General features: G+C 35.6%; 1 protein-coding gene and 1 long non-coding RNA gene across 3 annotated transcripts; one reads left to right on the top strand and one right to left on the bottom strand.

The window, feature by feature from the left end:
• The first annotated feature begins 1,240 nt into the window (after positions 1–1,240).
• On the top strand, positions 1,241–22,329 carry LOC132797631 (calmodulin-lysine N-methyltransferase). The gene is made up of 2 exons (XM_060809385.1): positions 1,241–1,765; positions 20,755–22,329. Exon 2 carries the CDS (start codon positions 20,860–20,862, stop codon positions 22,270–22,272), a length of 1,413 nt encoding a protein of 470 aa, XP_060665368.1. The 5' UTR covers positions 1,241–1,765; positions 20,755–20,859; the 3' UTR covers positions 22,273–22,329.
• Positions 13,960–15,427, bottom strand: LOC132798967 (uncharacterized). Of its 2 annotated transcripts, XR_009634004.1 has the most exons (4): positions 15,206–15,427; positions 14,623–14,874; positions 14,488–14,545; positions 13,960–13,974 (listed from the first exon to the last, which is right to left on the bottom strand). It is a non-coding gene; the product is annotated as an uncharacterized LOC132798967 (long non-coding RNA). The 2 variants fall into 2 exon arrangements; XR_009634003.1 differs by lacking the exon at positions 13,960–13,974 and having other exon boundaries at positions 14,140–14,545.
• Positions 22,330–22,650: the final 321 nt, after the last annotated feature.

Consider the following 22,650-nt stretch of genomic DNA (forward strand, 5'->3'; position numbering starts at 1 on the left):
TTACGCTAAGCGAAATTTGTATTTTTGATAGGTTGTTAAATCTTGGACCAATTGAAATTAGCTGCAATATTTTCATTAAATATCAGACAATCATTGTCATAAATTCTTTTCAGACTTGACATTGCCTTCTCATAATTTATGGGTGATTTGAAACAATCTCTGTTCAAATAGCCTCACCAGAGAGACATGAAATGAGATGATTGAACTTCTTAATGTGTGGAATTGAATGATTAATGTGTATAAATAGGTTTATAAAATTCTTAAATTCTGAATTTGACAATTATCTAAAATGACAATTTCTGTTTGAAATCTATTTACAAATATCATATTTATATATTTGGATTTCAAAAGGTTTAATCTAATAAATCATTTGTTGTCTATTAGTTTTTCTATATACTTAAAAGATTTTTTAAATTTGCATTTGTAATATTCAGTTCAAAGTTCCCCTTGAACTTTAACCATGCGGTTTATTGTTTCAACCCGCGTGAAAGTCGAAAACATAAAAGGTTAATTGTTGTAACCCACGTTTAAGTAAAGTATGCAAAACGTTATTGTAATTTTCAACTGACATTTGATAATTCTTAAAATTCGCTGTGATTTCTATTGTTTTGATTTGTTTTGTTAACCAGAAATCAATATTTGTATTTTGTGTCAATGGAAGCTCAAAAATACAAACCAATCAAGTATGCTTTGACTTAGCTCAATTAAGCAGAGTTATTAGTCGTCTTTTGTTGGGGCTAATTTCTGTAAGCAATTGTATAATTTAAAATCATATTCTTGAGTCCGAAATCCAACAGCTTAAAGGGAATTTCTGTACTTTCAAATTGGCTGGAATCTGTCGAAATGAACCACAGCCAAAAATGTGATTTACAAACAGAGAGAAAGAGAGTTTCTTTACTCTTTGCCCCCCTCGTTTGAGGACTATATTCCTGTGGCTGTTTGTTGTTGTTGTTGGCGTGATGCTTGTTCCTTTTGTGGTCTCATTTAATTTTCGTTATGCCGCAACAGCAGAAGCAGAAGTAGAAGTAGAAGCAGAAGCGGAGGCAGCTTTGCTTTTGTCTTAATTTCTAGTGATAAGCCCAAGCGGCATTCACCCGCAACTCGTCAGCTTGCAACACGTTCGATGCGAACATGTTGCAAAGCGAACATGTTGCAAGCGTTTCGGGCTGGCGCCCTGTTTAACGTTTAGTCTCGGTGTTTTCAGTTTGTTGTCGTCGCTCATACGCAACGTTGGCCGCGGCTAAAAAGCAAAGCGCAGCAAAGTGTCCACACAAAAACACTTTTGCAATTGTTTTCTGTTACAAATTTTTGTCAGTTCGTTGTCGCTTCGTCTCGCCCCCGACTCCGCCTCGTGCGTGTGCGTGTGACAGTGTGTGTGTGTGTGTGAAAACAAAAATTATCAACTTAATAAAAATTTTCGAAAATGCATATGCAAACAACAAGCAACTTGCCACTTGGGCGTATTTTTAAACAGTTTTTCTAATTAAAATCAAATTGCAACATATATTTTTGTAAAAAAGCAAAAGCAAAAAGAAGGTGAAACAGCAAAACAGCAAAACAGCCGCAAAAATATATCAAAATAAAAATATTGTGCTTATAATTGCACAGATTAAATACTCATAAATAGGCTGAGGCCAACAACAAATTAACCAAAACATATCGCTCAGCTCTTCAACGAGAATCTATCTACAAATTCGTCGAGTTCAATTGCCTCAACACAAAAAGAAAAAGAAAAAATAACCCAATAAAATAGAGAAACGGAATGGTAAGCAAATTATGAGCAGAGATATTTGTAAACATTTATGGCATTTGTTGTTGTTGTTTTTGTTGTTGTTGTGGCAGCTGCTCATCAAGTTGCAAGTTTACGAGGCAATAAATGCAATGGATTTGCAACATTATCTTATTTTTATCTTGCCACATTATAAATAGACATGAATATGTTACTATTCCTATTGATAAAGTTTTGTTTTCACTATCTTTCAACTGAGCCCATTGAGCTCTTATGTGTTATCACTTTACACTTTGATTTAAGTCCAGTGCGGAAATTACTATTCTTTTTTTTTTAGTTCTTAAGTTTCTTAATACCAAAACTGCAGCGGGGTCAACAGACCAAACTTGGCCATCAGCAAAGTGTAACCTTAGCTGCCACTTTTCACTTTTTCGACTGGGTTCAACTCTCTGCAAAAGTCGTATTGTCGCATAGCCAGCAAAAAAGGTCAACTTGGCTGCGTTGACTGAAATAAACTTCAAATGTTACAATTGCAAATTGTAATTCAAAAGTTTTACGCTCTTCTCTGCCATTCTCAAGTTGTCAAAAAGAAGTGCCAAGTCTTTCTCTTTCGTAATGCCTTAAGACATTCAGCTGCCAAATGCAAATTTTGACCTTATGCTCGATCTGGAGCATCTTAGAAATACATTAAAAATAATCTATTGACTATAAATGAGTAGTTTTACATTGATGAAACTTTTCGCAATGAGTTCAAGTTTCGCTCTGCAAAGTTCGACGCACATTTGTTTGCTCACAAAACTGATTAATTAGCTTCGTTTTGACCAAAAATTTGCCACATTGCAGTCGAGTTTCTCAGTAGAGAACAGAGAACGAGAACAACGAGCTCATGTGGCAACGAATTAGGTGAAATTAGAGTGCTAAATTTGATTAGACAGCAAAGTTTTGTGCGGAGGCGTTTATTGTGAAGCAGAGTTTAGTTTTGTATGCTTGTTTTTGACATTTAGGAAGCCAATTGTTTGTTCTATTTTGGCAAATTTGTTGAATGCAAATTGTTTTCAATCCTTGCACAAATTCGCATTGTTGCTGAAATGTTTGCTGAATTTTCTAACACATAATGGGTCAATCAATAATGTTTCTTCAACTAAAACTAATAAAGTTAACTTAAAATTCTATAACAATCATTTTTGTACAAATTTGTAAGCAATTATTGAGCTTGTAAAATATGAAAAGCGCCAACAAAAATTTTAAATTATTAATTGCTGGAATATTGTTAAATGTTAGGCAGTTATCATAGCAAAATATAATAAGCTAATATCTAAAAATATTGCCATAATATCTATAAGGTACTACTGAAGTAAATAAATTTTATTGCAAGAACTTTTTTAATTATTGAGCTTGTAAAATATAAAACTTTTCTAAGAAAAGCAACTATTTCAATATTAAATAATGAAAATGACTTCCCGCAATATTGAAGGCAGTTATAATAGCAAAACATAATGACAGATTATGCAAAAATAAATCATCCATAAAATTCCTACCTATTGCCACAATATTTATGAGTTTAAACTAAAATAAGCTGGTAAATTCTATTGCAAGAATTTTCACATTTCACACTTTTAAAGCAATTATTGAGATTTTAAAACAGATAAACTATTTAAATTTTAAAATAATAAAAATTCATTTCCTGAAATATTCTAGAGATTTTAAGCAGTGATAATATTAAAATATAATAAACTAATATTCAAAATATAAATCCATAAAATTTTTCGACTTAGGTCTGAGCTTGTAAAAAAGAAAAACTTTTTAAAGAAAATTAAGAATTTAAATTTAAAGTAATAAAATAAATTTTGTGCACTATTGTAGAGATTTTAAGTCGCTTATCACTGCCAATTATTTTTAAGCTAATATTCAAAAAATAAATCCATAAAATTCTCACCTATTGCCATAATATTTATGAGTTTCGAATAAATTATTTTTGCGTGCAATTAAACCCAATTGAATATAATTTTTCAACTTTAGCTGCGCTGAATATTCGAAAGATATTTCTTGTACAATTGAAAAGCGAATTAATTGTATTTTGATTTACGCTCAACGATTTGCTGGCATTCACAAATTGTTTAGCTAACTGTTTGTTGTTATTATTGTTGCTGCTGCTGCTGTGTTTATTTATTTATTTATATTTTACAAAACTAAAATTTAGCTAGTCGTTTAATTTATTTTACTGTATCGCACTTTATGACCAAATTAAAGTCAAATGTCGCAGTAATTTATTTTCCCTCACTCTCTAGGTTTGTGTTTTTTTTGTTGCTTGGGCTGCCACATTTTTGGGGTTTTTCTGTGACAGCGTGAACCATAAAATTGAAATGAGTTGCACACACACACACACACACACACACTCGTAAAGTTTTGCTATTCATGTTTAAAGTCCAGATGAATGAGATGAATTTGAATGTGAATTTGTTCTTTTTTTTCGGATGTTGTTGCCATCAATGATGCAAAGTCACCGACGGCAATTTATGAGCTATTTATTGATGGCTCCCAAATGTGGCGAATGCGTTGAAAATGAGCCTTGATTATGCATAATAGAGTGGATAAGGAGGAGGAGGAGGAGGCGTGTCTGATGCTGAAACAATTCGCAATGCACGTGCTTATCTCATTTATCTTTTATCTCTGTTTTTGATCCACTTTCTGCCTCAGTTTCCCCCCCCTCGGCCTGTGCAAATAAATGGCACTAATGTCACACTGATGAGTATTAATTGAGTACAGCTTGCACACTCACTCACACTCACACGAATACACTCAAGCTTATGGCTTGGGAGGTCATAAATCTAACAAACACCCCACACACACACACGCACACATACAGACATAGTTGATACACTGTGAGCACTGAGCAAAAGTTGAGCCTTTGCTGAATTTGCCTACATTTTGTGGCAAATGAAGGAAAACTAAGTTTCCAACCACAATGCTCGAACAGCAGATGCGCTGTAATTGCTTTTCACTTTTTTGTTGCAACACAATTATAAATCAAGCGAGGCAACAACTTTTTCAGAAAAACCAAAACTTATGCTAGGCGAGAAGTCAAAACAATCGCATAAATTGCAAATAAATTCAAGAGAAATTCCGATCAATAAAATAATTAGTTGCTCCAAAATATGTTGAGAAGAACAAATAAATATAACGAATGTTGTTCAATAATTAGCTCTAAATTATGGTGAAAAAATATGTTTAAGGAATTGAATAATTCGTAGCTCTAAAATATGTTGAATAGAAGCAATAAATACATTAAATGCTTAAAGAATTGATTAATTTTATGCTGTAAAATAGGTTGAAATTAAATAAATATAAAAATGTCTAAGAAATTAAATAATTAGATGATCGTAAAAATGTTAAATAGACCAAAAATTTAAAAAAGGTTTAAAAAAGAAGAATATGAAAAGAATTAACTAAACTGAAATAAAGTTTAGTAATGATGAAAATTTATTATTATTATTTTAAAATATATTTCAAAGAACTCATAAATGTTAAAATAATAAAATTAAACCTATAATTAATAAGAATAGATATATAAAATAACAAGTGAAAAATTGGTTGCTTCAAAAAGAACTTAAAATAAATATAAAGAAAGAAATAATATATAAAAAAAATAAAAATAAAGAAAAATATTTTCAATTTGAAAATAATTCCAAATAAATGTATTCCAATATCAAACATAATTTATGCAATTTTTGTGCTCTTAAATGTTCAATTCCTCCTTTACTATAATGAATATTGTTTTGGACTTTAACAACATCTACCTTTAAGGTTCTACAAACTCTTGATAAATAAAAACAAAAATTTAATTAAAAATATAGTTTTTAACAAATTACTACTAAACATTTTTGTGAAAATATTTATCAAAACTTTTCATTTATAAACATAAAATTTATTGCACCACTTTCAAATTTTAGTTTCATTTAGATAGGCATCAAAATAGTTATGCATAAATTTCGAGTAATAACTTTTGTCCAAAAACTGTAAGAAGTTAAAGTTAATAACAGGGCACAAAAAAAGAAGAAAGATTGCCCTATATCATATTTACCCCATGCCGAGTGTGAAACAATGAAAGGCAACGAAGCATCGAACGAGGCTCGTGAGTGGACTGTGTTCATGTTTTTGGTTTTCTGACTTATGTTGACCATATGTGTGTGTGTGTGTGTGTGTGTGTGTGTGTGTGTGTGAGTGGGAGTGTGAGTGTGCAATGCAGGGCGGTGTGTGTGTGTGAGTGTGCGGTTGTAGGTGTGCCTGGCATGTGGTATGTCCTGGCCATTGTGCTTTGTGCTGACTGTTCCCTCAATTAAGCTAGAGGCGTATATACATGAGTCCACTGCTCTCTCTCTCTTTCACTCCTGCTCTTTACCAAAGTCGCTCTCTCTCTCTTTCTTTCTCTCTGTGCATTTTCTAGGCAGCCCTGCCGCAAACAATTAGTGCAAGCGATACAATAACAACAACAAGCATACACTCATATGTGTGTTATCGTAGTCTCTGTCTGTGTGTGTGTGGATTGCGTGTGTGTGTGTTTAAACAGTTGGCGTCAAAATTATAATTAAAACGTGCATCAAAGTCATAACGGCAGCGCAGCATGTCACAATTTTGTGTCGTTCTTGTTGCCGTCCTCGTTATTGTTCTTGTTGTTCCTCTTGTTGTTGTTGTTATTGCTACTGGTGCCTACGGCAACAGTTTTATTTTATTTCATTTCATGTTTTTTTTGATTTATCGAGCCCTGCCACTTGACACTGCGTCCTTGTAACTTAATTGAATTTTTATTGCCAAGTTTGCATAATGTGCGCGCGACTATTCGTATCATGAGCCGCCCGCTGAACTTTGCCAGCTTGGCGTATACGTAATGCAGTCAATCGCCACACACACACACAATATATTATGCATACGACGCGTCAGCTAAAAAAGAGCTCACACAAAATGCACTCGACCATTATGATGAGATAAGCACAAAAAGTTGATGATCATCATGATGATGATGATTATGATAATATTGGTAATAATATTGTGGACAGCAGGACTTTTAGCAATCAACTAGCGATTTAGTTGAGCTCATGGCAAAAAGTGAAGTGAATAGATAGAAAATTTATTACTATGCAGTCAAATATTGGTTCAGACGCATTCTTGCTTTTACTACATCAATTTTATTTAGAGATAATTAATGTAGCAATTATTAATTTATTTGTTTAAGCAATTGAATTAAAGACATTCAATAAGTGGGAGTTTAAGTGGACTAATATCGTTGTGCGGTGGAAATGGAAACTGTATCGGGTCCATAAACTGCACAAATTTTATTGGCAGCATGAGTTGCATTTTTGCCTTTATCGTAGTAGTACTGTAAAATATGCCGTATTTTCTCTTTATTTTGCTCCATGTTTGTGACGCTATAACTCACGAACGACTCAAGACAAACAATCAAACACGTGTTAGCGCGGGAAAAGAGCTTTCCAAAAAGGTATCGCATGAACCGATTCGATAAATAGAACTAGAACTACGCGCTTGCAAAGACACCTATCGGAAATACCGCAAGACTTTTTGGCCAACCTAATATATGGTGGAATTTAAAAATCGTTTTGTGTATTTATTTTGACAATTAGTCATAATTCTATTAAACTTTTCCAATTTGAGTTCATTAATTCAAAACATTTAAAAACGATTTGTGTTTTTATTTAATTTATATAAAGAAGAAGTTTCGGTCTTTTATTCTTTTTTGTTATCTTATTGATGCCTAAAAAATTGGATATAGAATCACGTGTGTCAGTTTGACGCTTTTTATTCTTTTCTCACTAGTGTTTCACAAAATAAGTGTACACCTTAAATTTCATATATCCTTTAAACCTTACTATTTAGTAGACTTTCTATCATTAGCGAAGCTACCACTTCTAAAGTGAAGTATTCAATATTTAAAACTCTTTTTCTTATTTATAATTAAAGTTTAATTTTAAGAGACTTCTTGGTTATCACTTTCCGTTTCTTAAACTTAAAATGCATTTAAAAAAAAATTGCAGACTATTTATTTTATTATATTTTTTGTAATAACGAATACAATTTCTAATTGGAATGACAGAGGCCTTCAGGCTTTTATTTTATTAATTATTAGCAAGTGATTAGTCCAAAATATTATCATTCCCAAATTTCATATTTCCTATTTTACGAATTTTGTGTTTATTAAATTGCGATCGTCTTATTTTTAAATACTTCTTATTTGTCAATTTGAAGTGATTACATTTAAAGTGGCTTAAGTTCATTAAACGAATAATTATTCGATTACTTTTCAGTTTTGATATAAAGTATACCATTAATTAATTACGATTAATCATTAGCAGATAGTTCTTCTAGCTTTTCATTTTGTATTTAATATATAACATAATAAGTTTCTTATTGATTGTCAAAGAATTTCAAATTAAATAACAACATGTTTAGTTCAATTTATTATCATTGTCAAATTTGAAATTTCCTGTTTGTCGAATTTTGTATTTATTAAATTGCAAAAACGTCTTAAATTCAATCACATAACAATTATTCAATTTCTTGTAAACACAATAAGCTGCTTCTGTGCACACACACACACACACATACACACTTGGTTATTCCATGATTGTTTTGCAGCATTGCGCACAATTCAATATTTTCCATTTTGTTGCCATGAATTTCAGTTCGTTTTTTTTTCTCTCTCTCTCTCGCTCTGACTGCAGTTGCTGCGATTTTGTGATAAGCGTGCTGTGCACAAAACTTTGCAACTGTTGTTAGTGTTGTTGTTAGTGTTGTTGCGGCTACTAGTCAGCTTGTCAGTCAAGCAGTCAGTCTGACAGCTAGTCCAGCAGTCAGGCAGTCAAGCAGTCATGCAGTCAGTGAGTCAGTGATTCAGTGATTCAGCGAGTCAGTTAGTCCGTTAGTCAACTGCCCGCCGAGGGCATTTTTCAAAATTGCATGCGCCAAGCTGATTTTTCATTCATTGCAGCTTTGGTTTTTACTTGACTTCTTTGTTGCCGTCGTCGTCGTCGCTGGCTCTGTACATGCACTTTTCACATTTTCCATGCTCAGCTCTCGACCTGTGACAGAGACACGCGAACTACTTTTACCCCAACTAATCCCCCATTTCTCTCTCCCTTCCCGTTCTTCTCTTCCATCTCCTATATCCCATTGAACCACACGGCACACGTGTCAAAGTTCATTAGAAAAATAAATGTTACTTTTTTCGGATTAAATGTTCAGCGAGGCGCATTTTGCTAAATGGTTTTCGTATATTTCCCTCAGCTTACACATATTGTTGTTATTTTACTTTATTGTATTTTACATGATTGTTTTAATAACTGAAATTGAATTGCAGCAAAAAAGAGAGTTTTTTTTTTGTTATGGATGGCATTTGTGTAATCAAATGGATCACAAAAGTTCAATGCATCAGCAATATTGTGATTTGTTTTGTGAAATATGCAATTCAAATCAAATATTGACATATGGAATAAAGTTGTATCGAGTATTTAGGATTAGCAAAATGGCAATTGCAATTCAAGCAAAATGTTCTTTTGAATTGTCAACTAAATTGTTTAAGCATTAATTACATTTTATGACAGCTGTCATTGCTATTATTATTCGGCTTGTCATTTATATGCTTGAATAAATAGTGCAGATTAAATAAACAAATCTAGCAGAGTCGATTAAATTGCTTACTAGATTTAACTCTCGAGGCCAAATGCTGTCCTCAAGACAGGAAAGATAGAAGACGACAAAGTCACAAGTCACAACTCACTTAAGTTTAACGATAATGTTACCAATTCAAATAAACTGTCGGCAACTGCTCAATTTGGCTTCAGGTTTTTGTGGCATCAGATGTGTATTAGCCATATACTTTTGGTATTTGTACATCATCTGAAGATTTTGTCGAGCTTTAGTTCGTGTCATTCACAGTCGATAGACGGCACTCGAAAATCTGTGCAAACTGTAACCGTTGCTATGCACTCATTCACTTACACTCACACTCACACAGGGTACTCATTCTCAATTCGTCATGCCATCAATCATGCAGGGCAAATTTGTCGTCGACGAGCCGTAAACCAGTTTCTGTTGCAAGTTTCGAGCATCGAGTTTATTGCAGGACGGGGGAAAAAAAGGTAACGCTGTTTATGAGCTGCCCAAAGGTCAATTGACATCGCAACGCTGCCCAATTGTGAATGATGTTTACTTAGGCAGTTGACCCAATCCTGGCTAACTGGTCTAGTTAGGTTCTGTCCCTGGATAACTCGCTCTCCCTCTTCTTCTGGCTGTGCGTGCGAGCGCCGAAGCGTGCCAGCCTTTCCAGCTGAGTGATGAAAGCATTTAAGCATCCCTCAGCATCTCTCAACAACAACAGCTCCCGCCTCCACCTCCTCCTCCTCCACCACCTCCTCTTCTTTTGCCTGACAATCCTAGCATGCCTTTGGTCTGCGCCACTGGAGCACTTACATACGTGGCACGCAGCCACAGCAACACAGCAACAACAGCAGCAGTTGTCGAGGTAGCAACAGAGTTGTGCTCATGCCACTTTAGCCATAAATATGTGTGGAGTACACTGAAAGAAAACAACAAATACATGGAAGGCATTTAAGGTTGAATTATTTATAACGATATTTATGTTTAGCCTACTATTTTTAGACTGCTGTCTGCCAAAGGATTACGAGTGTTGTCGATAAAAACCAAATACGCAAGCCAAAGGGCGCCAGATTATTAAAATATAAAAGCATTTATCGTTTCAGCATATGAAAACCATAAAAATTTGAGTTCAAGGAAAGAGCAATTAAATGCTTTAAAATGATGCATTAAAAAGCAATTAAAAATGCAAGTGATTAGAAGAGGAAATGAAGTAAAGAAAACTAAAGAGCATTTTAAATGATATATTATATATTTAACAAATGGCAGGGAAAAGCTGAAAATAATTCGAGTGATTTAAAAGAGTAACTTCTTTTAAGAAGAAGAATTAATATTAAATATTTATGTTAATTTGAATATATACATAAAAAAGCAAGTTATTTAAAAGAGTTTAAAAGAGTTTAATAAATAAATTCCAAATTCCAGTGATTTAAAAGAGGTTAGAAAATAATTGAAAGGAAATTTATACATATTTATGCCTGCCAAATTGAAATAAAAAAGCACATTATTTAAAATCGGTTATAAAATAACTGAAAAGAAGAGTTTAAGAGTATGGAATTAAATGAAATATTCAAGTGATTTAAAAGAGGTTAGCAAAGAAGTGAATGGAGAAAACGTGAAAGTATTTTAATTCATTTATATTGAATATATGCGGGAACACAGAGTTTAAGAGTGCCCCGAAGGAAAAAACGAGAGAAACACAAGTACTTTAAGATTTATAAAAAAAAGGAAAACAATTTGTTGTGCTATGAAAGAAACATTCTTAATCTCCTTTGCCAGCAAAACCCGCCTTGAAGAGTAAAGTGTAGAGGCGTTAAAACCAAAAGAGATAAAACAAAAGTGTTGCTAGAATCATTGAAAGCAAGCAAAAGCTCTTAGGCTAGCAAATTTATTATATTTTAATGCAAGTGAAGCATTTAAGGAACAACTCTTACATTTACAACTACCATGACTTGTAGGATTTAGCAAACAATGAAGTAAATACTCAAACATAAGTTTTTAAACTACATTATATATGTTATGCGTATGATTAATAAATTTTTCTTTATTTCTTTATTTGAAACAAAAATACTCTCTAGCATACATAAATCTCGTATACTTTGTGCTCTATGGTATATTTTAAATGTAATAATCTATAAATATATCAAATATAGCCTTTGACACATCTAAGTATTTTTGTGATATATTAATTCGGTATATTTTAAGAATAATACCGCAGTGTTTTGCTCTTATTCACATCGTGTAGCGGGTGTTTCACAGTCGCCTACTGCAATAGAGTCTTAGCTGCTTTGGCTGACAGTGTGGTATATTTTCTACTCTGTGGTATATGTATTACTAAATAAATATACCAAATATAACCTTTGGTATATTTGTATTATTTTTTATTTTGTATATTTGAAGGAAATTGCATTAGGAAAGCGGGTATCTCATAGTTGAGCATACTCGACTTTAAATTACTTATTTCTAAGTGAATCATTTAAGGAATGCTCATCAACCGCAAGAAACTTGCATTTATTAAAAAAGACGTAAATACTTGAGAGCTTATGGTTTATGTGTGTGCTATTCCATTTTTACTTTTCAATTTACAAGTAAAATATGAATAAAGAAATTCCAGCAACTCTTTTACATATTAAACAAGAAGTGGCAATTACTTTTGCCAAGTATGTTATATTAAGTAACATAAATCTGCTTGTGGCAAGATGAGTGTTGCTCAAATATAATGCGGAGGATTTTAGTAATATAGCTCAACGACTTGAATGAAATGCGCTTTTGGAGCAGCAACTTTATTTTAATGCTATTTGCGAATGAATTCTGTGAGTGTGCTTAAAAGCCAACGTTGTCAATGGTTACTGGAAACCTTTAACCAATGCTAGACGACAACGACGACGACGACATCGAGACAACACGATGCCGCTGTCAGTTGCCAGAGTTGATGTTGTTGCCAGCATTAAGGTTGTTGTTGCTGTTGTTGCTGGGGGTTGCTGTTGCTGTTGATGCTGTCGATGCTGCTGGCAACTGCACCTCAGGCACTTTGGTCACACAGCTCATGTTGCTCCTGCCCAACCCCCCGTCGACACGCCCACAAGCTGTGTTACTATTTATAGACTGACTGACATAGTGTCCATGTAGCATGTTCTCACTAACAGCTCCTGCTGCTCCCCTACTCCTCTACTCCCCTCCCTCTGCTCCCCGATTGCTTGTCAAAGGACACAACGATGTCAGGCACATTGGCTGTTGGCAGCTGAAACTGATTCTGATTCAAATGCTGCAGCGAATTGTAGTCATGGAGACGTTGTCACTGCTCCGCGTACAACACACACATATGCTACACACATACACACACTACAGGTGTGCGCAAGTGTGTGTGTGTGTTTATTGCGCAAACAATTTGCCTGTTTATTTATTTATGTGTCTATTTATTTGTTTGCAGCAAACGAAACATTTTTGCATTTGCTGCAGCACATCTCATTTAGTTCTTGGTTCGATTTCTTGTATTTATTTTTATTAAATTAATTACCGTCTCCCCACGCAGTCACAGAGCTAATTGGCTTACAAAAAAAAAATTGGATTAGCGCTTCTCAAATTTTGTCTATATCTCAATTTTCGTTTTTCTTTTCACTTACTTTTTCTTTGTCGTCTCTTTGCTAATGTTGGTGCTAACGATGTAATGTCCTGTGAACTTTTGTCCTCGCCGGACTCGCTGCTCTATTCAGAGTCAGCTGATGATGTTATTTTTAAATGATGGCGCCTCACAACAAATGTTCTTTCGCTTCGTCTACAATGATTAAAGAACGCGCGACAATGACTTGTATAAAAATTCCTCAAGCACGGCCTTCGACTTTACTTCGCTTGGCCACCCGGGGGAGAAGCATTTCATACACACACACATACATAATTTATATATAGAATATATCCCATGTATATGTATGTATTTCTATGACTTCAAATTGCTGCCTCCCAAAGGTCAAGCAGTTTGCTGGTTACAATTTTTTGGCACAGCGGGATTTCAGCGCTTTTATTTTACTTTTGCTTGGAAGGTTACCACATAAGTAATCACGCCCCTCTGTCCCCCACTCCTGGTGCTCCTTCTGCCGCCTCAGAGATGTGGCAGTCATGCCCACTGTGCCGCATGCTTAACAGCTTGGCTTGCCAACTTGGCGACTTAAAGCTATTTGAACAAAAATGTTTTACATATTTGCCTTTTGCATTTTTCCGCATACAAAACACAGTTAAAAGCGGCAGTAGGCGATGGGTAGATATGCTGTAAAAATGTTATTAAAAAAACAGTGTTCAATGAAGAAAATAAATGCAATAGTTGCTGAGAAAGAAATGAAAATACAAATATTTGTTCAACATTAAGTTCATGGTTATTTTATAGCTCAAAGTATTAATTTCTGTACTCAAATAAATTCAACAAAAATACACACAAATTGCAGCTTAAAGTCTTGCATTGCAGGGTATTAAAAAAATGTGTCATAAGCTATTAAAATAAAAATAAAGACGACTCTTTCCCATGGCATGTTTGTTGGCCTGGCATAATATGTAAATGACTTTTTAGCGCTACGTGGCTTATATTAAAACTGAAATAAAGTAATATGATAATAACAAAAATTGCAAATTTAAAAAATGCGAAATGAAAAATGTAGTAGATAAGCAAGAGATAGGAAGAGAGAGATTAGAAAACGTGGGAGATTGAAAATAGAAACAGCAGCAGAGTGAGAGATTAGCTTAAATGTCAAGTGAGTGCTGGCAATAAATCAATAAAATAAAAAAAACGTAACGAAGTATTCTCGTAAGTGTGAAGAGGGAGAGCGAGAAGTGGATAAAGTGCCGAGTCACCGCATAGTTTTTGGAGTGTGTCCTCTTCAAAACAAATGCAGAGCTCCTTGAACTTTTTGCTGAATGTCACACATCGCAAAAGTTCGCTCACCTCATCCACGTGCCACAAAGCTGAGCTAAGCAGAGCTTCACTTCCCTTTCAATCTCTCCCTCTCTCTTCGTCTGTCTGTCTGTCAGCAATGCAAACAGCACTCCAGCGTCTAATTGCGTTATCTTGGGCCAAGTTTGAATGGCAGGCAATAAAAGCGACTCACTTCCGGCTACTGACCACTGACCACCTGCTGACCACAAATATCTCGCCCTGCTCCCTGGCTGTGTAAATAATTTAATTAATATTTTATTATTGTGGATGTACATTCATCAAGCAGAAAAATCGCATTTTTATTAACATTTTGTGCCACATGCTTGAACTTTGTCCGCAGGGATGCGCTGCCCAAAAATGTATCCCCCGAGCAGATGTGATTTCCAAAAAAGAAAATGCAATGCAAACACGAGTAGACAAAGTATATACACTGTATACATATTCGATTCTATACGATTACAATATTGTGCTGATAAATGCGTTGGCGTCAAATTCTGTTGCTGATGCTGCTGCGGCAGCTGCGAAAAAGTTCAGTCTGAATCAACTTACGACTGTAAATCTGCGTAAATGTTTAGTAAACAGTAAACAAAACAAAGCGCACACACACGCATACTTATATAATATATATATATAGCTAGACATTCATAGAGTTGAGTCTATGTAGCTAGAGATAGAGTTGGCTGGCCCATAAATCGATGCGCTAATAAAAGTTTAAGACGCTCCGAAAAGCGATTCATTTTTGAATATTACGCATACGTCGCGTAGGCCGATAATAATGTTCTCTACTCTCTGGTATCTGCTCGCTTCTGGCATATAAAATATATAAATATGCTCTATTAACTGCTAGTTTTACAGCCAAGCCATCTACTTGGCAAATTGCTTGGACACACCTGTCGCCTTTTATGGCTTCTGAATTGTTTATTTTGAGCACCGTCGAGACACAACATAACACAACACACAGCACATGTGCGCTTGGCGGGGGATAATCGCTTTTAAAATGATTGCAATTTGGATAAGAAATTGATTTTATCTTTTGTGCTGCTGCAGATAAAGTTTAAATTCAAGTTTATATTTGTGGATTACAAATTCTTTTCGGTTTGTTATTTTGGTTAGTTCTGTAACGATTGTCAAGCAGCTTAGCTTAGCATTACAATGTTTTTTAAAATATGAAAGATGATAAAAAAATGAATAAAAATGAGTTCGTTTTGTTTTGGTAATAGAGAACAGCTTTTTATAAAAAACAAATTGTTTACTTTAGTTGTCAACTTCTTAATGAGTGATAGCTGAATGAAACAGCAACCAGATTTTTATTTATTTTCTCTACTATTGACAGCTTCTATCATTTAATAATAAAGTTCTATTGGCTGTTGTTGTTTCTCTGTCTCTTTTTTTTTGTTATCTTTTAAATTATATTTAAAATTCATTACGTTAAACTCAACTGTCGCTAAGCAGCTGCTCATTAAGTTGACTTTTATTATCTGCTTAGCGCTGCTGTCTTAACCCTTTATAATCAGATTTCTTCAGACTTTATCTACAGCATAGACAAACTCCATTGGCATGCGTAACGCTATGTGTGTATTTAAGTGCTTGCGTGTGAGTGTTTGTGTTGTCGCTGATGACTTCAAGGTTAGCTAACGAAAAAAAAATAAAATAAAATAAAAAAAAAGCTGAGCAAATTTTCATGACAGTGAAAGTAATAAATAATGAATTGTGCGAGTTTATGCGAGCAATGAGCAAGAGCACGCAGCATATGTACTACATAAAAGTTATGTACATAGATACATATGTATATATGTATATATGCGTGTGTGCGTGTGTGTGGGTAAACCATATAAGTTTGCGTGCTGCGGCGTCGTTGACACGGAACAGCAGAAGCAGGAGTTTGAGTTGGAAGAAGTTTTTAGGGGGAGGTTGACAGCAGAACCTTTTGCCCAGTTTCCACTTTGTTTTCACGCAACTCACACACCCACAGCGTTCTAACCGAGGGCCAAGTTTTGTTGTCAGCTGTAGGGAAAGGGAACAAATATGTGTGTGGCAATCGACGAACGAACCTTTTTCGCTTTGTTCTTTGGTTTCAAGTTTCGGCGACTGACGTCGTCGTTGTTGTCCAACTCGTCAGAGCTTCGCCACAAATGCGAGCGAACTTTTGCACAAGTGATTGAATTGAACGCTTTGAAAATTTGCCTGAAAATAAAAACTTTAAATTACAATCAATGGCATAACCAAGCCCAGTCCGCCCCTTAAGGGTCCCCTCTTCGCATTGTACTTGCAAATTTACTTAATGTATGCTTTTAGCCTAACTTCAGCTAGTGGCCACCAGGTGTTGAGCTTGGCCTTTCTCTAAAAACTTTCTGGGCCGCGTATTTTCCACATTATTCAGTTTTCATTGTACAGAACTTGAGTTAAGCAAACGACTCAACTTGAAACTCAGCCTCAACTCAAACTCAAACTCAACTCCTTGTCCAAATCCTTTTTAGAAGATTTTGTGAGGCAAGTTCGTGTCCAAAATAACTTTACCGCCATTGGCTCAATATTCATGTTTTTAATATGCAAATCAACATTTTAAACGAGCATTAAGCAAACTTTAAGTTTGCTCTACGACAACGTAAACACAAACGAAAACTTTAACTGCAGGATTTCCCCAACTCCCAACTTCCTTCTTTCTCTTTTGTTCTCTCAAGTGGCTGCAAAAAACTTATTAATGTTTGATCAAGTGCGTCGTGCTTTGTGTGATTTGTTATTGGCTGTCTTGGCTTGCTCTGGATAATTGTCGAATTATTCAAACTGTTGGCAGTTTCTTTTATTTGCATATTTAATTCAATTGTTAACAACTTTTGGGAATTATTTCTCGATTTTTCAACTACTTGCAAAAATTGAATATGCAAAATCTTTTACCGCTGAACTCAGAAATAAAATACTTATTGTGTCTGGTGACAGCATTGCGTATACGTAATATATAAAGTTCTTCTAAGAGAGTTTGCTACGCAATTCAATCAATTTTTTTTAAATAAATAAACTGATGAAAATTTTTTATTAATGTTTTATTAATCGTAGAAATACTTTTCATTATACATACTCTTCTTGCGTATACGTAATATTCAATTAATATAAAAACATAAATTAAAATATAAATTAATCTTTTAAAATTTAAATTTCCTTATCAACTTAAGCAAACTTTATTATTATATTCAAATACTCAAAGTTCTTCAGTTTTTAATCCTAAATGATATCATTCTCCAAATTCTTAATTTCCACAGCTTATTAGCTTAGTTAATCTGTTTAACAAGCTTTTCTTTCACTTCGCCAGCCATATTATCTTGTTATTGATGTAACTTTACCAACACTGCGTATAATTAACGCTTATTTGTAAAGTCAACATTACAAGCAAAGTCATTTGTTTTATCGCATTTAGATAAACAAAACTCTGTGTGTGGGTTTATCAATTTTGAATTGTTTATCTTAACTCTTGACTCGGATATACGGTTTAAAGCGACCTTCAACCCAACCAAAGTTGAAAGTTCGTTTCGAACGTTTCGCTAATCAGTTTAATGTTATCCTGCAGCCTTTGAACTCTCATCAATTAAGTGCGGCGATGGCCTCTGGCCTCTTTGCGCAGCATTGGCATTTAAATGGAATTATGATGAATGTGCCCCGACAGCGTTTGCGCTTCAGTTCACAACACACACGCACACACACACATGCACATACAATGAGTTCCGCATTCAACATCCGCTTTAAGTGAATACTCGGGATCGGGATAATAACAGCACATTCTTTAGCAAATATATGTGAGCGTACACACACAAACTCGCATTCTGATTCGTCAGCATTTTAATTACACTCACTGTGATTACACATACCAAGCGAGCCGAGGGCAGGTGTCGATGGTCAGGCTGCTCGTTCGCTGGGGCGGCCAACCACCCAACCAGCCACCCAACCATTTCCACCACCCACCCTTTAATCAGAATCGAATGCCTTCTTATCGCCAACAGGCTCCATATGCTCTTCTCACTTTGTGGTTGTTGCTGTTGTTGCTGTCTGCCTGAAAAGTCCCCTATGCCTCAATGAATTCCTCCTCCCAATCTCCCACGCACACACACACATACACACACACGTGCACACGTCACGACGTCAGCACAATTAAAATTGTTATGAGCTGTAAAATTTCTTAATTTTGATGAATTTATATGACCAGGCAACAGCAAGTTCATTCTATAGCATCAACAATAAATATAACAAAAGGCCCAACAACTCGATTTGTAAATATGAATCGTCTAGTATTTCAGTACTAAAAGTGGGGAACGGAATTTATATTGTTTATCTTAGGGCGATTCTCAATAACCACCTAAAATTACATAGCTGAACATTTACATAAATAATCCAGAGCAATTCAATATAAACCTCAATTTTTGTTTTTGTTTTCGTACAAAACTATTCTATAATATGATAAGAAATTTGTTAGTATCCAATTACTAACCGTGGCAGCACATTTCAACGGTTAACAGTCAATTTATGATTTAAATTGTAGCATACTTTCGTGCGCATGGAATAATACTGAAGTCAACAGTTCACTGCATACTTTTGATCTGAAAACCAAATCAGCAGTAATTAAAAAGTATTACTAAAAGTATTGCATACTTTTAGACACCACTATTAGAAGTTCAATACTTCAATTTATTGCATACTTTTAGTCCGTGATAAATACAAAATGGATGAAAAATTAATTGCATACTTTTATATATTTTATAATAATGCACGATAATTTAAGAATTACAAAGACGATTTGAATGACCCTTGGCAGAACTCCCAAGGATCAGACAGAATTTGGCAGAAACATTTGATATTTTCAGAATACAAAACTTTTTCATATTAAAGAATAACGTTCATCAAAATTCTAATTAAAAATGTGTTTTTTACTCATCTGAATTACATTGCATACTTTTAGGGTCATAAATGCAAGCTACATCAACTTAATGAAAATCAGTCATAATTTAGCCATAAGGCCATAAGCCATTATTATAAGGATCGCAAGGACTAACTCTATCGATTGGCATATTAAGATTATGGGGTTAACTAATAATCTAACACTTCAAATTTTTTGCTCCGGGGTCAAGGGGAAAATCTAAAATTTGCAAATTGCAGTATATCTCGAGAACCACAAAGACGATTTTAATGTCCTTTGGTAGGATAATAGGTGTCATTAATATATTTTGTTTGACATAGGATACGCAAGGATCGGACAGTATACGGCCGAGATATAGGCTATTTTTTCGATATTAAAAAGTCCTTGTTATATAGCTGTTTGCAGGATATTCGTCCTTTTCGGTATACCAGTCTGTTTCTATTAATGAGAGCTATCTTTATGCCAAAGGACATCCTGATCGTCCTTCAAATGGCTGAGATAGAGTAGGTTTTTGGAGTTTTTGCTAATTTTTCTATGCCTACCCCTTGCAAAAATTTGAGGTCCTTTTTTATGACAGATTTCCAAAAACCTTGAATGCTAATCTATAGTCATGGCTACTCTGATTACAAAAAGGTATACCCTTGCCAGATCCTTAAGGATTTGGCTGAGTTATGGCTAAAACACAAATATTGTATAAACATTATTCGTTTATGCATATTGGCTACATTCAGGGGCAGCAATACAAAGTATAAAAACTAAAAGAAAATTAGTCTTAACTTTGCCATATCCTTGCACATTTTTAAGGGACTTATTTTGCTAGGGTTGCCAACATTTGTTAATTGTTCTCGATGCTAACCCTGCAAGTATCATAAATTTCTGGTTAATTCGACAAACAGAAGGAAGATTTGAGTATCAGGGATATTGAATTGGCTCAAGGGTAAAGATTACCTTTTCTAAATACTTACCTCAGCAAATTCTTTGTTTCATTTTCTTTTTTCGAAAAGTTTGTTTATTGTTTTTACCTCATTTTTGTCTTTGCTTACCTTCGGCCGCTTCAACTTTTCTTTTTTAATATTATTATTTCAAATTTCACTTGTATCCTTTCTTTTATGTTTATTATACAGCATCCGTGATAATTTAGTATCTTCAGCACAATAGTCTTAATTTATTTCTTTCCCCATATACACATATATCTATACCTCTGAAAAAAGATTAGCCAACGATTTGTTGTTGCCTTTTGGACTTTATGGACGCACAATTTGCATTGCTAAAGCCATTAAAAATTTATAATTGCAAAATAATGGGGCGAAAAGCAGCCAAGGCAGCATTTACCGTAAAATGTAACTAAAAATTTGAGACACGGAGCAAAAGTTTGCCGGCGGTTAATTTAAAAACTTGATGCCAAAAGTTGCCTCCTCATAAGGGCGAACGAAGTGGCAGCAGCAAAGCTTACATAAATTTATATGCTTAATGTTGCTGTTTGACTGACATACATTTTTCTTGTTCTTGGTTTTTTTTCCTTTTTCCAATTTGCAGAGCACGAGAAGCTGAGAAGAAAAGAGCAAGGGAGCATAACCGAGCCGACATCCAACAACGACAACAAAAACTAAAAAAAAAAAACAACTACTCAACCTGAGAAAAATGTCAGCAAACTTAGTACAAAAGAAATCAAACAGAAATAGAAACAGAAAAACGAAACTGAGCAGCAACTACGAGAAGCAGGAAAAGGAGGCGGAGGAGGAGCAACAGCAGCAGCAACAGCTACAGCAGCAACAGCAGACGGAAACGAAGCTAACAAGAACGAGTCCTACACATATTGCGACCATATCGCTGATGCTGCAATACGATATCGATAATACGCTGAATGCGCTCAAGGAGCACACGCATTCAAAGTCGCGGCAACGCAATGCGCTAATGGATCTGGCAACAAACAACCACAGCAACAGCAACAACAGCAACAGCCATAATAACAATTGTAATCACAACAAAGACGAGGATAACAATCTCGAGGAGATGCCATCACAAACTCCAATCTCAGCGGGCAGCCCCAGTGTCGAGGAGGAACTCGAAATGGAGGACATTGTCACGGGCAAAACCTGCGTGGGAGTCAGCAATGGGTTTATGCCGCCCACGCCGCCAGCCACGCCCAATTTGCAGAACACGGCGCAAAAACGTTGGCGCATACTTGCCAAAGTGCTGCGCAAAGATTCCGAGGAAACGGTGAGCTCCTCCAGCGATGAATTTAGCGAGGAGCAAACGGCATCGGTGCGACGCTTCAAGAGTTTTGATCTGTTGCGTCAGGACAGCTTCGAGGATCATGTGAGCCTCAAGTGTTTGGGGAAGACGGAGAATTGGTACAAGTATCGCATGCAGCTGCACAACGATATCGAGTACTCGGTGAACATTCATCACATGGAACGCCAGCTGACTGCCAACGATCTCATGGGTTTCAACAACACCGGCAACATTTGCGTCTGGCCCTCGGAGGAAGCTCTCACCGCTCTGGTGCTGTCCGATCTGGCGGCGTATCGCGGCAAATGGATCTTGGAGCTGGGCGGTGGCTTCACCTCGTTGGCCGGCCTCATGTTGGCCAAGTATGCCAAACCCTATGCGGTGCATCTGACGGATGGCAACGAGGTGAGCGTGGAGAATGTCCGCAAGACTGTGTGCCTCAACGAGCTGAGTTGCTACACCAAATGCTCGGTGCTCAAGTGGCAGGAATCCGCAGCTCGTGCCCACGCCGAGCAGGCCAAGTTCGAGTACATCTTGTGTGCGGATTGTCTGTTCTTCGACGAGGCTCGCTCCGCGCTGGTCGATACCATCTGGTATTATTTGGCACCCCATGGCATTGCGCTCATCATGGCGCCGCGCCGTGGTCGCACGTTGAATGTGTTCCGGGATGAGTGTGTGGCACGTGGCTTCCGCGTTGATTTGGCCACGCGCTACAACGAGACCATCTGGCAACGGCATCTGCAGCTCAAGACGGACTCGGCGCTCTACGATGAGGATCTGCACTATCCGCTGCTCTTGCGTCTCTGCAAATCGCACAGCTAGAGCGATGAAGAGGAAAAGATAGAGGGGTGCGGGGCTACTAAGAAAAAAAAAAACAAACACGAGGTACAATTAATGGCAATGTCAGCTGTTGGGCCAGCTGGCCTTAGAAGTAGGTTCAATTAAAGTTTAGTCAATGTTTTAGTTGATAGCAAGCAAATTCCAGTTTACACCTAAAATATATAAACCTAGAAAAGCTAACTGAAAGAGGCCCCTCAAATTAATGCAAAATATTTATTATAAAATATTTAAGTGCAGGCCTGCATAAAGAATTCCTCCCGCAAAATGTAGCAACAATTTTAAAAATTGAAAGAACTTTTAATTATAAATATACCAAATTGTACTATATATTATTTTATTATATTTGTATATTTTAAACCC

This window comes from Drosophila nasuta, chromosome 2L (assembly GCF_023558535.2).
Source record: "Drosophila nasuta strain 15112-1781.00 chromosome 2L, ASM2355853v1, whole genome shotgun sequence".
In the NCBI taxonomy this organism is placed as follows: domain Eukaryota; kingdom Metazoa; phylum Arthropoda; class Insecta; order Diptera; family Drosophilidae; genus Drosophila; species Drosophila nasuta.